Here is a 16,883-nt window from a genome sequence, read left to right as displayed (position 1 = left end):
GGCTACTGGGCTCCCTCAGTTTCTTAGATCTCTCCGGAGGGCAGCTCTCGACATGGCAGGGGGTTTCCCTCAGAGTGAAGGAATGAGAGCAGGAACCCAAGATGGAAGCCATATTCTTTTTATAATCTGATTTCACAAATGCCATCCCATCCCTTTTGCCATATTCTTTTGTGCAGAAGTGAGTCACCACATCCAGCCCACAGTGAGGAGAGAGAATCACATAAAGGCATGAATACCAGCGGGCAAGGCTCATTGGGGACCATCTTAGAGCTGCCCTACCACACTTTTTAGAGACACACCTATCCTATAATCTAATAATTTCCCTCATAGTTACTTATTTAAGACAAATGAACACGTTGTCCTCAAAAAAGACTTGTATAAAAACGTGCACAGTACTTTGTGCAAAATAGCTCCAAACTGGAAACAAGCAAAAGTCTACTAACAGGAGACTGAATAAAGGTAAAAACTTTCAGTTATAAGATGAATGAGTTCTGGAGAGCTAAATGTATAGCATAGTGATATAGTTAATAATAATGTATACTTGAAATTTGCTAAGAGAATAGGTCTTAAGTGTTCTTAACACAGGGGGATAAAAAAGGTAAATATATGAAGTGATGGATAGGTTAATTAGCTTACTTGGGGAATCATTTCACAGTGTATACATAAATCAAAACATCACATTGTACACCTTAAATATATACAGTGTGCATGTGTCAATAGAATAAAAAGATCTTTGCATTCCACTGTATGTAAATTTTACCTCAAGAAAAAGTCCTCTTAAATAAAAAATAATCCAGTTACATGAGAGACACATCTAAAACATAACCATACAGAATGGTTGATATTTAAAAGTACAGTCGTCCCTTGGTATCCAGGGGGATTGGCTCCAGGACACTGGTGAATACCAAGATCCATGGATACCCAAGTCCCTTGGTTGGCCTTCCATACCCAAGGGCTCAACGAACTGCAGATCATAAACATAGTACAGAATTCGCGGTTCCTTGAACCCGTAAATGTGGAGCCCATGGATATGGAGGGCCAACTGTATGGAAAAATCTGTTCAAGGAAAATACTGACAGAAACAGAGTGAGAACAACTATACTGGTAGGCAAAATGGATTTTAAGGCAAAAAACATTACAAGAAATATGGAAGGATCACTATGAATAGAAAAGGGAGATAGAACAATTCGAAGCTGGGAAGCATTTAATAACATACCTCTTAGAAATTAATAGATAAAACAGATAAAAAACAGATGCATATATCGGGGCTGGCCCCGTGGCCGAGTGGTTAAGTTCACGCGCTCCGCTGCAGGCGGCCCAGTGTTTTGTTAGTTCGAATCCTGGGCGCGGACATGGCACTGCTCATCAGACCACGCTGAGGCAGCGTCCCACATGCCACAGCTAGAAGGATCCACAACGAAGAATATACAACTATGTACTGGGGGGCTTTGGGGAGAAAAAGGAAAAAATAAAATCTTTAAAAAAAAAAAAAACACAGATGCATATATACAGATGGTCTTGACTTATGATGGTTTGACTTAGTTTTTTGACTTTACTTTGGTACAAAAGTAGTACACATTATTAGAAACCGCACCTCGAATTTTGATCTTTTCCCACTCTATCCATATGTGGTATGATACTCTGTCCTGACACTGGGCAGTGGCAGCGAGCAGGGCTCCCAGGCAGCCCAGTGATCATGAGAGTAAATAACTGATACACTGGCCCCCATTCTGTCCCCAGACAACCATTCTGGTTTTCACTTTCAGTACAGTATTCAATAAATTACATGAGATATTCAACACTTTATTATAAAATAGGCTTTGTGCTAGACGATTTTGCTCAACTGTAGGCTAATGTAAGTGTTCTGAGCACATTTAAGGTTGGCTAGGCTTAGCTATGATGTTCGGTAGGTTAGGTGTATTAAATGCAATGGGCTTATGGGGATATAACTTCATCCTAAGTCAAGGAAGATCTGTATATATAAATTTGAACAGAACAATTAAATATCTGGAGTTAAACATACAGAGAACATAGCACCAACTGCAGAACACACATTCTTTCCAGACAGGCATGAATATTTATCATAATTAACACATACTGGGCCAAAAAGCTAGTCTCAATTTTTAAAGAATTGATTCTATACAGAAAAAGTTCTCTGACTATTATAAGATTATCAGTTCAAAATCAATGTTCAAAAGTTTAAAAACAGTGAAGAATATATACACCAGAAATATATCCTAGAAAATCTTACATTTTTAGAAATTAAGGAAAACCCTTGTATAAAACTCATAGACCACAGGAGAAATCAGACTAAAATTAAAAATATTTGGGGCTGGCCCCGTGGCCGAGTGGTTAAGTTCGCGCACTCCGCTGCAGGCGGCCCAGTGTTTCGTCGGTTCGAATCCTGGGCGCGGACATGGCACTGCTCATCAAACCACGCTGAGGCAGCGTCCCACATGCCACAACTAGAAGGAGCCACAACTAAAAATACACAACTATGTACCGGGGGACTTTGGGGAGAAAAAAGGAAAAAATAAAATCTTAAAAAAAAAAAATTAAATTAAAAATATTTACACCAACATAATAAATACTCCTTTGGGATGCAGCCAAAGAAAAGTACATAATCTTAAATGCATATATTAAAATTAGGAAAGGCAAAAATTAAGAAGGCAACACATTGTAGAACTTAGAACTACATAATTATCCTAATTTATCTAGAACAAAAAGAGAAGGAGAAATTCAAGAACTAGAAATAAACATAAAACTGATAGGACCGACAAAAACAAAAGTTAGCTCTTTGAAAAAATTAATGATTGGTAGCACTGCTCAGGGAGAAAAGAAGAAATAAATAAAAATATTTTGAATAAAAAGACGCATAACAACAGATGCAAGGGACATTTTGAAAATGAAGATATTGTGAAAAGTTTTGCCAACAAATTTAAGCTTTTATGTGAAATGGAAAAATATCAAGAAAAAAGATAACTTATGAAAACTGACCTGAGAAGAAACATAAAACTTGTACAATCCTATAATTGTTTTTAAAAGTGGAAATAATATGTCTTTCCATGTCCAGAGGGTTTGTTAGTGAGTTTAAATATATAAGGGACAAATAATTCTAATCTTTCATAAAAATTTGTAGAATATAGAAAAGTGATAGAACCTGACAAAGATATAAGAAAAATTATAGGATAAACTCAGTTATGAACACAGATGCAAAATCCTAAAAAACTTAACAAGTAGTTTCAAAAATATATAGAAAAGATGATATGTAATGACAGTGTTGGGCTAATGCCCAAAAATCACGGGAGTGAATTATTATTGGAAAATTAATATAATTCACCACATTATTAAGGAGAAATATATTATCTCAATATATGAAGAATAAAATAGTACTTAATAAAATTCACATTAATGAATAATAGAAACCTTTAGCAAAATAAGATTAGACAGGAACTGTCTTATCTTAGTAAAAAGTCTTTGGAAAAAAAAACTCTAGAACAAAAAATCGTACTTAATGGTAAATTGTGGAAAGTTTGTCCCTTAAAGTCAGGAAAAAGCAAGATTGACATCTCCTTGCTTCTAGTCAACATGCTATTGGACAGTCCTCGACAACACAGTGTGAAAAGAAAGTGAAATAAAAGGTATAACAATAGATATAAAACTGTCATAAATTAAAATAATTATGCCTACAAAGAAAACCTAAAACAACCTGTGCACAAATTATGAAAAATAAGATGATTTACCTGGGTGTCAACTAGAAGATCAACATACAAAAAAAAATTGAACATCAATACAATAGGAAAAAGAATTACAGTTCAGAGAAATACTTCTTTTTTACCAAAATCTCATTTTCAATAGCCACAAAAGATATGCTGAACCTGTATAGAGAAAATTGTTAAACTTTATCAAAATACATTGAAGAAAACATAACTAAATAGAGACAGATGCAATGTTCATGGAGTGAAGATAAATTCAATCAAAATTCCATCAGGGCTTCCTCGTAAAACTTAAGTTGATTCTGAAATTTATGTGGAAGACCAAGAACAACTAAGACATTCTTGAAGAACAAGGTAAGAGTCCTTTCTTATGAAATATAAAGAATTTAAACACTGTACTAAGTAAGCCAAAATATTTAATTAATTATGCCCTCAGGGACACATAAATAGAATATTGCAACAGACTCGAAGTCCCCAAAGGAGACCCCTTGGTCTATGGCAACATCATTGACAACAGAGCTAAATATAGGTTTTCCGAGATATGTCGAGATCATTGATCTGCATCTGTTTCAACCCCAACCTCAGACCATACCCAAAAATTAGTACCCAGTGAATTAGAGACTTAATGAAAAGCAAAACATAAAAGTTTTGAGAACAATATTGAAGTTTATGACCTCAGTGTCAAGAAGGACTTCTCAAGACTTAGAAAACACAAACGCTAATGGAAAAGATTGTAAATTTGTTGACGGGAAAATGTAGAACTTCGCACATCAAAATATGCTAAACTTAGAGAGAAAAGACAAACCAAAGAGTCAACAAAGAAGTTGCCAATACATGGAACTGCTAACGAATTATTTTTCAGAATATATAAAGTATCACTACCATTCGCACACACAAAATAAAATCAATTAAAATAGACAAAAGAAATTTCACTGAAGAAGAATCCCAAATGGCTTACAAACAAATGAAAAGATGCTTAACTTCATTATTAATCTGGGAAATGCAAATTTAAAAGATAATAGCATCCCATTTCATACCAAAAAATACCAAATGCTAGCAAGAAAGTAGAATAACCAGAATTCTATATACTACTAGTGGGAAAGTATTAAATAAAGCTGTAGATATGCATACCCTAGGAGCTAGAATTCCACTCTTCATGCATGTGTCCTAAAGCAAATTTACACATGTATGCCAGGAGCCACATACAAGAAGTGCACAGATGCACTGTTCATAGAAACAGAAACCTGGAACCAATCTAAATGTCCAACAGAAGGATGGGCAAATAAATCATGATGTGTGATAACAATGGAGAAATTGAAGACATTTTTGTATAATGGCAGACCACGTATACAATGGTGGTCCCATAAGATTAGAACCATACAGCCTAGGTGTGTAATAGGCTATACCGTGTAGGTTTGTGTAAGTACACTCTGTGATGTTCACGCAACAATGAAATCGCCTAAGGATGCATTTCTCAGAATGTATCCCCATCTTTAAGTAATGCATGACTGTACAGCTATGTGCTACAGTATGGGTGCATTTCAGAAACATAATGTTGAGGCAAGTCACTAAAGAATATGTAAGTGGAATTTTGCTGTGTGTATATCTCAAAAACAAGCAATAGTAAACAACATATTGTTTAAGGAGGCAAACGTAGTCATATCATAAAGGAAATCAGGGAAACAGGAAACAAAATTCACAATAGTAGGTACTCTTGAGAGAAGGAATGAATGGGATTAGGAAGAGGAGCTCAGGGCCTTACAGAGGTAGGAATTTTTTTTTCTTCTTGAAAAGGAATAGTGAATATACAGGGCATATTGTTGTTATTCTTTATACCATATTTATATTTTTAGAAATATTCTTTGCACCAATTCTAGAAATTGAATGACTTGGAATAAAATTTTAAAATGTTTTAAATCAAAAACCCTGGCAGTATTCAGCCAGATTAGAATAGCAGCTGCCCCCTGTAGAGAGCAAGAGAGCATCTCCATCACTTGCAGTATATTATTGTGTAGAGACTGTTATTTTCCTTACAGCTTTCTTACGGGTCACTATTTACATCACCTATCTAGTCTTTTTTTTTTTTTTTTTTTTTAAGATTGGCACCTGAGCTAACAACTATTGCCAATCTTCTTTTTTTTTTCTTCCGCTTTTTCTCCCCGAGTCCCTCCAGTACATAGTTGTATATTGTAGTTGTGGGTCCTTCTAGTGTGGCATGTGGGATGCTGCCTTAGCGTGGCCTGTTGAGCGGTGCCATGTCCGCGCCCAGGATCTGAACCAGCAAAACCCTGGGCCACCAAAGCGGGGTGTGTGAACTTAACCACTCGCCCATGGAGCCACCCCATCCTATCTAGTCTTTATGAGCACCTGAAATTATGACCTTTGCTTTAGAGAGTGGTTCTCAAAGTGTAGTCCCCGATCCAGCAGCATGAGCATCATCTGGTAACTTGTCACAAGTACAAGTCTTCAGGCACCGCCCTAGACATACTGTATCAGACTCTGGGCGTGAAGCCCAGCAATCTGTGCTTTAACAAGCCTGCCAGGGGATTCTGATGATGTCATTTGAGAACCAGTGTTCTTGAGGACGTGACCCAGCCTACGGACCTCCCCCTTCCTGGCCATTCTTCCATTCTGAGTCTCTTCCGTCCTCCCAGAGGAGAGTTGCACTTTCTCCTAATGGAAGCAGCGTTCATTTCCAAGAGCCGGCAGGACCTTCAATTGCCCCCCATCAGGAGGAAGCCTTCTTCCATTTTTCCTTGCTCAAAGCGATTTAAGCCATCGTGTTGTTATTGGTAATCTATGGCAAGAAATTGACCGACATCACTTCAAGATTTCCTTGTCTGCTCTCTGCAGGCCCCTCAGGACTCTTGTAAGAGCTTTCTACACAGCGGACACGTGAACAAACTGTTAAATCTTCCCACCACCAACGGACATTAAGATAGTCTCTGAAACAGAAAGCCCATTCCCTTTTTGTATCTGCTTCCAAGAAATTGTCACTTCTATCTTATTGGAGCCATTCACAATAGGAGACAGTTTCACTGTAGCTCCCTTTCTCAGCACCTGGTACTTCCAAGGCTGGGGGTGGTGTGGAGGATGTTGGCAGTAGTCATTTCTGAGTCTCTTCTCTGGCCTTAGAGGCCTCCTACTGACCTCAGAGCCCATAGGAGGTAAGCGAGAGTAAAGGGAATTCTAATGCCTGTCTGAAATGTCAACCCTTCATCTGATAAAGTTCTCCAAGTTCCATATATTTTTTCTACGTCAAGCTCTTCTCCCCCCAACTATCTTTTTGTATGAATCATTCACTTTGAATGTTACATACAAAATATGAACACATTCACCATATCCTGAATTTGATGTCACTGATGTCGACTGCTTAAATAAGTTATGAGAAATATTGTATACTGGGAAGTATGTACCACTGAGCCGTGTGTAGTACTATCACCTTACCCTTATTTACAGAGACTGGTTTGGGAAATACAATTGCTAATTCCAGGAAGAAAGAGGTGGCATTTAATTACGAAGAATGGTATGAACATGTGATAGACAGGAAAGAAGCCCAGTTTTTTTGGAAGTGATATGGTAGAGTGGACAATATACTGGCTCTGGTGTCCACTACATTTGGGTTTGAATCTTGGCTCTGCCCTTTTGCTGGGTGTACAACACTGAGCAAGTCACTTAGCCTTAGTTTTCTTGTTTGTACCCTTAGGACAAAGGAGTACCAAATTCATAGGACTTTTTGAGGATTAAATGGGGTAACACATGTAAAGGGCTTTGCACAGTGTCCATCACCTAGTAGGTGCTCAGTTAAACATAACTGATGTTTGTGGCAAGAAATAAGGCTAAGAAAATAGGTCAGACCAAGTTCTGAATGGCTGAATACCCTCAGGAGTTCAGATATTTTCTAAGGAACTTGTGTAGTTTTTGATAAGAGAAGTGACCTATTCAAAACTTACTTTAGGAAGAAATATTTTTGTGTGAAGTACATTGGAAGAAAGGAAAAATTAGAGACAAAACTTGTGAGGCAGTTACAATGGTCCAAGTTAGAGGTGACCTAGTAGACTGAGTAGGGAGAAGCTGTGAGTTCAAGCTGAGTTCACTGATGAAACAAGGGAGAGAAGAAGGGGAAAGCGAGAAGAAGGGGAAAGCGAGAAGATGGCATGAGAACTCTCACCCGGGAGAGGTGGATGACAGCAGCGCCACTGAAAAGAGGATGAACAAAGTTGGAGTTGAGCGGGCAATATTATCAGGAGGGAAACTTATGCCAGAAGAGGAAAGACATCAATATTAGTGAAAACTTATGCAAATGAAGTAAATCAAAATTCCAGATGGAACCACACCTGGCTCAGCACCAACTTGGTGAGGGTCTTGTGAGGAGGAGAAGGAAGGGATGGGGGATTTTTCCTACACATGAAGAAGTGAAGTCAGAATGGAAAGAATGAGTTAGATCGATACAAGCCAATCCTTTCCTGCATACTATAGACCTATTGTTTCTCTTTATGACCCCAGATGAGTCATTGTAGGTGGAATACAAAAATCAGTGGAGATGACTACTGCCTGGAAGCAAACCTCAGGAACTCAGACCTGGGAAGTATGGAAGAGCCCTCTCTTGGCTCCTGTGGAATCTGTCTTGGGATCACTCAGCGGTGGCATCTCGCTGGTCATCTTGCTCTTCCTGCCACACTTACTGAGGTCCACAGGGTGTGCCCTACCCGTAGGGAGTGGTGGAAGCAGAACAGGGAGTCAGCATTTCGCAGAGAAGATCATGTTCCTTTTTTACATCTTCAAAGTGTCTGAAAGTTAAGAACATAGAAATAAAACACAGGAAACTCGTCTGAATCAACATGGTTTGAGAGCATTGCTGAGGCTTATGCTTCCTAAGTTGGACTACTTTCTTTGTAACAGAGAAGAGGATCTTCATTCATTTCTATTTGGTAATAATTATTAAAATCTAGGATATTCAGGAGTGGTTGTTTTAGTTAATATTTTTCACATGAAATGAGTTAGGCAAAAATCTTTCTATGGATTTTGCCATATCCATTTTCTCTCTTTTGCCATAATAATTAGCATAGAGTTTGGCTGATTCTCCTCCTCTGAATTTACTCCTTAACTTACATACAATAAAATTCGCTCTTTGGAGGGTACAATTATGCGTGTTTTTACAAACACATACAGGCATGTTACCACCACTACAATCAAGATACAGAACAATTCTATCAGCGAAAAAGCATTTTCTCATGCTGTCCCTTTGTAGTCACATCATGTCCCCTCTCTAACCCCTGGCACAGTGATTTGTTCTGAATCTTTCTTTTTAAAACTGCTTATTTGAGTAAGGCCTGAGATTTCTTTATGATTTGCGGGTATAATAACAATAGTAACAGCAGTAATAGTAATAGTTAATATGTTTTATACATTTTCAATGTGCCAGGCACCATTTAAAGCACTTTATATATGAGGAAACTGAGGCTTTGAGAAATTTTGGAAAGGAGAGGAGAGAAGAAAGACTTTCCCAAGGTCATATAGTGGCAACCACATGGCTTGAGTCAAGCATGTGTAACACCCAGGTCTATTTTCTTAACTTCTGTCTGATTTTGCTTCCATGGAAGACACAGAAAGTAGGACAAAGTAGAAGGAATACCTAACAATTTCAGTAAGCTCAGTTCAGACCTGGGATTGCCTTACTCTAAAAACAAACAGAACTTATGTAAAAATTTGGTTAATTATACCAATGAAGCAGTTATTGACTGGGCATAAGGTAAAATGAAGCCAGGGTCTTAGAATACCTTTCTTACAACCTTTGTGAGATGCAGTGAAGATGAAGCCTAGATATGTTATGTTCTCCCTCATAAACTTGACCAGATTTGTAAAGCAAATCTAGAGAAATTTCCTGATCAAATACTGAAATGCCATTTCAATGCTCTGCACATCAACTTCCTCTTCAGTTTACCAAAAAAGTGAAATAGATCTTTAATCTCAGTCTTCTGTATATTTCAGGTTGGAGTCACCGACCCGGTCTCTGGTAATGGAGGCCCCAAAAGGAGTAGAAATAAATGCAGAAGCCGGCAATATGGAAGCCACCTGCAGAACAGAGCTGAGATTGGAGTCCAAAGATGGAGAGGTACGGAGTGAGAAGAGATAGAACTCCAACAGGCCAAACTTTCCCAAAACTGAGCTGCTACACCCTTTGCCACTGAAGTTCATCCTACACTGAAACAACAAAAAGAGCCAATCAGAAGGTTTTATTTCTGGAACAAATGTGTTGAATAGCACAATTATAAGCCAAACTCACAACACATAAAAGTTACGACTCATTATTTGTAAAGTGCTGAGATAAGTGTATGTATTGCAGCACAGAATTATACATACAGCTGAAAATGGATGCTATTTCCAAATTCTTTCTCTTGTCACCTTAAACTAAGATTTAGGTAGCCAGCATAATTAAGCTGTAACATTATGTACATCTGGCTAAAGATGAACTTAATTGACTTGTAGTCATTTTTAAAGTTTACATCATATGTTTCTACTTTCGTTGAGAATGGAGACTCAGATCTAACTGCTATCCCAAATCAGAACAAGCCAAAACCTAAATATAGCTGCTTGTGTTTTTGCAACAAGGTAAGCCAAATCCCCAAAGAAAATACGATTCAACAGCAAACTTTTTAAAATGCCTTCATCGTGTTCATAAGTAATTTTTTCTGTTTAAGAATTTTAAGAAGAAGAAAACTATTTTTAAAGCAAAACTCTATCCCCCTTTCATATCTACTTAGAGTTGTACTAAGTACTAGTACTTAGAGTATCAGTCTCCACCTGCATCTGTACACCAAGCCTGCCTTTTGATTGGTTTGGCATTTGCTCCATGTGTTTTAAAAGAGCTAGTCAGATAGAGCATTCAGTTATCAAAACAGTCTCTTACGACAGCCACAAACTCCAAGCCACATGCATTTGGAAATAGTGACTACGTTACAAATGTGCTTTATAGCCATCAGAATCCAGACTCTGGAGGAATAGGTTATAATCATAACAGTCACTAAAGACTGGAAAGTGCAGCATATTCTTGAAGACTTGCCATGCACACAGACATATTTGTGTTCTGAGAAGTCCCATAGTAAAGAAAATTGTTAACCTAGCATTTCCAAATTGAGTTCTCTCTAGGAATCTCTTAACATTCTACAAGATATACTTTTGCAAAATGCTAACATAGGCCAGTGCAAAATTGTCTTACTAGAGTAAAAGCTTCTGTGAGGGTAGAGACTTTATCTGTCTGTTTATCACCCAGCTCCTGCTATCCAAATTTCTGGAACCCAGAATACTCAACTCACAGTGGGTGCTCATTCAATTTAAGTTGAATTGAACATTCATCTACTGTTTCTCAATGTCCAGAGAATAAATGACAGCCTCTGACTCTTTCCTTCCTGTTCACTCTCTTTAGATTAAGTTAGATGCTGCGAAAATCAAACTACCTAGACTGCCTCATGGATCCTACACACCCACAGGAACGAGGCAGAAAGTCTTCGAGATCTGCGTCTGCGCCAATGGGAGATTATTCCTGTCTCAGGCAGGAACTGGTTCCACTTGTCAGATAAACACAAGTGTCTGCCTTTGAGAGACTATCCATAGTGGACATTGTTGGTAGCATAAAGGCCTTTTTTGGCTTTACACACTGGCTGCCAGCTATTTTTACTAGAACACAGAAAGCCTATCAAAGACCTTTTGTGTGTGTGTGTGTGTGTGTGTGTGTGTGTGGGCGTGTGCGCGCATGTGTGAGTATGTTTGCGTGTGTGAGTGGATATAAATATATATAAATATATATAAATAAATATATGTATCCTCTGTATAAAATGAGGTTTCAGTACAAAAGGAACCATGGGTGACCCTGTGATATTCACTGTCATTTCCATCCCCAACCCACCACCTACATGATCAAATCCAAACACTAATTTAGGCCCAATATTCCCCAGACCCTTCAAAATCACACAGTGTGTTAGACACTTACTAATATCCACCTACATGTTTGAGTAACAGCATATCTTCTCCTTTAGTGTCCTTACAAGGCAGTGATGGCGGGAATCTCCAAGTCACGCTCAAACGCTGAGAACTTTGTATTAAAAAATAGACATTTGGTTTCCTTTTTTTAGCTTTAGTAAGGCTGGCCAACTTCTTCCTCTTCAAGTTAAAGATGGGCAAAACCATAGAAGTCAACCATAGGAACTGAAAATTGCTGTTCTACCTTTGCAGCCAAATGTATCGGGGCTTTTGTAGCTGGATGAAAGAGGAGGATGTATTTTAGCAAAGTTTGAACTGCTCACCCAGCTCCTGCTATCTTGCTTCCTTCAAACTCACATATCATCCCTCCGTCAAAATAAGAGTTGTAAATCAGCACAAAATAGGATAACAGCTGCTCCTCAGTCAGCTGGAAGCTACTCAACGGCCTGACAGGCAAAGAATAAATGGGCAATATGTCTCTGTTTAAAGGAAGAAATGGCTCAAAATCTGTTGTGTCCTCACTTCTGACTTTATCCAACAGACTCTAACCCAAAATGATCAAGTCAATCAAAATCCTTAAGAGTGAAACCCCTACCCCAAGAGAAGCCATTTGGAGATGGAAATCTAATTAAGAGTGGCATAGGGAACCTAATTATTTTTTATGTGTTTCTTGGGATTGGTAGGTAATTTAGAGACATGCCTTTTATTTTTAAAGGCGTGCATAAACTCTCTGGTGTCGATCTTCTTATATATTTTTTCAGTGTTGGGATATTCATATTTCTAAATCCACGATTATGTTTTCTCCAAGAATAGTGACCCAAGAGTCACGGATCTAAAGTATTATACACCTCTGGAAATGATCACTGAAAATTAATATAAACTGAGTCAAGTATCTTTAACAGAATCACTGTGTTCCCCAGGGCCCAGCAACACCCTCTCCCCCATGTGTGGAAGCAGCTCCCGAATTCCCGCCATCAGCTACCTCTCATCACTCCACCTTCATCATCATGTTCCAGGGTCACCCTGGCCAGCTCTTGTGCTGGAACAGGGGATTATACCATCTCTGTTCAAAGAGGGGGAAATGTGCCTATGCCTTAAGTCAATGCACTCAGCAAGGAGAAGCACATCCTATTTATCTTGTTGTTACCTGTAGTTTATTTTGGGTGATTGGAGGGGAATGGTCTAGCAATGACTTGGCATCATAAAAGCTGGTAGACAAACCAAGTGGCTGACAGACATGGACTCTAAGGAGCCTAGAATGAAGACATAACTGGCTTAGACAGTCCTGGATGCCATTTGGCAAGCAGTGACCCCACAATCCTAAGTGAAGCAGTATTTGTAGGCCTGAATGACATTTGTTTTTCCTCAAGAAAGTTCTCATTTTCTTACTTCACAAGCAGGGGAAGATTTGTCATAGGAGATGAATAAGAGGTGTGGTATCTTTGAGCTAACACTCAATCATCAGGCTGAGGTTTGCATAGATGGGATGTAAAAGTGAGCTATATGTTGCTTAGTCACTTAGAAGTGGGGAGAGGCAGAGTTGTTCTAGCCTGACCAGCAGCTCTGCTGGCTTCCAGACCTGAGGCACCCTCCAGTCAACTCTTTTTCAAAATCCCATAGAGAAGAATTAGGTTGTTCAAGGGCAAGACCATAAGATTGCTTAGTTTGCAGCTTTAGGGTCTGAAAAGGAAAACCGTAAAAAGATACCAAGTTGCTCTGGATCAGTATTATTTATGTCCTATGAAATCATGCTGCCGGAATCTGCATGCACCCCACACAGGGTTTTGCCAAGCCAGGAAGGGCCCTCCTTGGCTACTGGGAGCATCTATCACATATCATTCAGATAAACAGTAGTAGCTGTGAAGTCCTTTGTGGCTAAATACCTTAAGACAAAGTTTCTTTAAGCAGACAGACCATCTTTGCATTTTGCCATCTCAAGTACATAATCCACAGGTGACAAGAAAATGAAAGTTTCCCTGAACCTCTTTCCTCTGATTTTGTTCTAATCGTTACATGAAAGTCTGCGATCAGCACCTTGGGAATTTTACACGAATAAAAAAGACTGGTGTGATCCCAGTTGCAAAATTTAATCCTAAAGGTAATCAGATCACAAATAGAATAAAAATCATAATAGCAACCAAGAAAAGAAATCAAGCACCTATGGGGGACAAACATGATACAAAATTCTGATTTTCATTTGTGCTAAGTGACCACAGTATACCAGGTAATAAGCAGAAAATTTGGCATGAATTAAATTATGTATTTGAGTTCAAACTTTAGAATTCGGTAAAATGTATTCTGAGTTCTTCAATGTACTTTTTCCCCCCAACTTCTTCCAACTAGAATATTTGTCCATGGTCATAAGAGAAAGTTTTACCTGAATTCTGGAAAAAATATCTTTTACATTAAAATCTGATAACCTTTAATTTAAAAAAAAGATTCTTTCTAATCTTTATATATAATATCTTCTAGGCAATCACACCTTTTGTTATATTAAGCAGTGGGTGGCATACCAAACAGAGATCAAATGAATCTTCACTATTCTAGGAGTTCTAATATGTTAATATTCTTCAGAAGAGTTTGGTATATTAAAAATTGATCTCCAAATATGTTTAGCACTTAGTTCTATTTGACATCTGCTCAATAAGTCAGAAAAGTTCAGTCCTGGGAAACTACTGGAGCATGAAGGAGGTTTTGAAAAACCCTTCCGGTGGCATCTATCTAGCTGGAAACTTGATATGAGGCTTTGTTAATTGTTATACTGCCCAGGGGGTAGATCTTATACACTTGAATTGACTTTTAACTTCCTTTAGGTCAGTTTTCCTTTGGATGATTTTCATTGTCTACCCAGCAATCCTAGACCAAAGACTGCTTGAGGTTTGGCTCTAGAGCAGGGGTCAGCAAACACTGGTCCCTACACCAAATCTGGCTCGTCATCTGTTTTAGTAAATAAAGTCTTTTGTAACACAGCCACATCCTTTCACTTACGTGTTGTGTATTGCTGATTGCATACTGTAACAGCAAAGTGGAGTAGCTGTGCCAGAGACCTCACAGCCCGCAAAGCGTAAATACCTTCTCTTTGGCCCTTTGCAGAAAAAGTTTGCCGACCCCTGACGAAGAGGTCACAGCAGGAAAGACAGCAAACTTCACGATAGCATGGAGTAAGCCTGCATCTCCATGTGTGCTTGAGATATTAATACTTGGCTATAGAAAAGAAGGTCAGCCTTACACTACATGTAAAAGAGATCCACTTGTCCAAGAAATGCAGGCTCACGGGATTCTTGGGAATAGGGAGGACCAAATTAGGGGGAGGTTTAGTGCAAAAGGAAAGCTGTGATCCTCCAAGAGATTTTTCTTAGGATCCTTAACAGACAGGTGGTTCCTCCGTTGAGCATCATTGTATGACAAGAAGTGAAGCAGTGGTCCTTTGATTTAAATTTAGAATCTCTTTCCTAAAGAGACTATTTCTGCAATCCCTACTCAGAGGTTTCCACCTCACCTTCCCATATTCCAGAAAGATGCCCATGGTCCTCCAGAGAATATTTTTGACTTACCTGTGTTTTTGGCATCCACCACCTCAGTTATTCACAGCTCCGTTGTACTTAACTTCCTACGACCACACCAGGCCTGACGGTTGATGGCATCAATAAATAATAAATAATTAGAAATGTTGACAGAAGCATCTTAAAGTAGGTGGACAAAAAATATATAAAATTCTTTCATGAAGCTGTTGCTGGGAGAAACCAGGTTAATGCCAGTCTGATTTGGTTTCCAAAGATCTGGATCTTTGTTCCCTGGTGTACAGGGAGTGCAAAAAAAGATCTATTTTGAATTCACATGTCTCTGCCTCTTTGTGGTAAGGCAGGTTCCTACCAGAGATTTGTCCCTTCTGTAGACATATTTTATACTCATATTCAATACTGTTAAAATAGCATCAGTTATGAATGATTCTTTATGAGAATTCATGTTGGGAAGGAAGGGTTTTTGGTTTTTTTTAAGGAAGATTAGCCCTGAGCTAACATCTGCCACCAATCCTCCTCTTTTTGCTGAGGAAGAGTGGTCCTGAGCTAACATCCATGCTCATCTTCCTCTATTTTATATGTGGGACACCTGCCACAGCATGGCTTGACAAGCAGTGCATAGGTCCACACCCAGGATCTGAACCAGCGAACCCCTGGGCCGCCAAAGCAGAATGTGCAAACTTAACTGCTGCGCCATCCGGCACCTCAAAGTTTTTTTTTTAATGAAAATCACCTGACCCTGATGAACAGCACTTAAAGGAATCCTTCAGCATTTTATCTGGATTCAACCAAAAGAGGATTAAATTGGCAACACTGCCCTTCACAGGAGCAACTAGATGAGAATGTTTTGCTTTTGTTTATTTTAGGCAAAAGGTAGCGTGATGTTTGGACCAAAGAGGTAAATAGATCCATTTAAGCACCTGATTCTTATTTTTTAAGATTCTGTGAAAAGGTGAAAATCTCATTCAAGATAGTTGTAAACCGGACCCATTTCCTCTGTCTCCCCTCCACCAGGAAATCTTAGCCAAGAAAAGGATAAGGAAGCAGTTCCTGGAATGATACATTTGCATGGTGCCCCAGTAGCAGGTGGGGAAAAAAGTTATAATAAAAGAAACAACCTTAGAAAACAGGCCTTTTACCTCAGAGATAAAATGTGTCTCTTTTGGTCTTTCATCACTTTCTCCTTGGTGGAAGTTTCCCCCAGTTCCGACGTATTTCCATTAAAATAGTCAAAGCTACTGCATTGGGATGTCAGATGCATCTCTTTCTTTGTGGTAATCAGAATTTAAAACTATACAGTTGCCTCTGAATTTCTCATTCACAAAGCTAAAGCACTGATAAGAGAGAAAGGAGTCTAAAGCCTGCTGGTTCAGCCAGCACAGCACACCACACGCATTAGCACTTTCAAAAGCAATGTGATTTCTATGGTTCTTAAAAGCTTTCTTCATAATGGAGTCCTTGAAATTTCTCAAGGCAGGTCTGAATGGCAAGGGGAAAATAATTATTTGTGGGAGGTCCTTGGTTTAAGTATTGTTAGAGCACAAGGTAAAAGAAAATACCCCATCGGGGTTACACATCCTCCCATATGCTATTTTCTTTGGTTTTACCCCCCCACCTTCCTTTTATAGATACTGACAGAGTAGAAAATTAGCATCTTCCTTTGAGA

General features: G+C 38.7%; 1 protein-coding gene across 3 annotated transcripts in view; it reads left to right on the top strand.

Moving 5' to 3' along the window:
- Window positions 1-15,782, top strand: part of SGCD (sarcoglycan delta) — an 897,144-nt gene extending 881,362 nt beyond the window's left edge. For all 3 annotated transcript variants that reach the window (XM_046668506.1, XM_046668505.1, XM_046668504.1), the window contains 2 exons: window positions 9,708-9,831; window positions 11,143-15,782. In XM_046668506.1, the coding sequence (XP_046524462.1) occupies window positions 9,708-9,831; window positions 11,143-11,316 (298 nt within the window). In that variant the 3' untranslated portion in view covers window positions 11,317-15,782. The remainder of the gene's footprint in view (window positions 1-9,707; window positions 9,832-11,142) is intronic.
- Window positions 15,783-16,883: the final 1,101 nt, after the last annotated feature.

This window comes from Equus quagga, chromosome 7 (genome assembly GCF_021613505.1).
Source record: "Equus quagga isolate Etosha38 chromosome 7, UCLA_HA_Equagga_1.0, whole genome shotgun sequence".
In the NCBI taxonomy this organism is placed as follows: Eukaryota; Metazoa; Chordata; class Mammalia; order Perissodactyla; family Equidae; genus Equus; species Equus quagga.
Note: the sequence above shows the minus strand (reverse complement) of the source record. Positions and strands in the feature narration are given on the sequence as shown.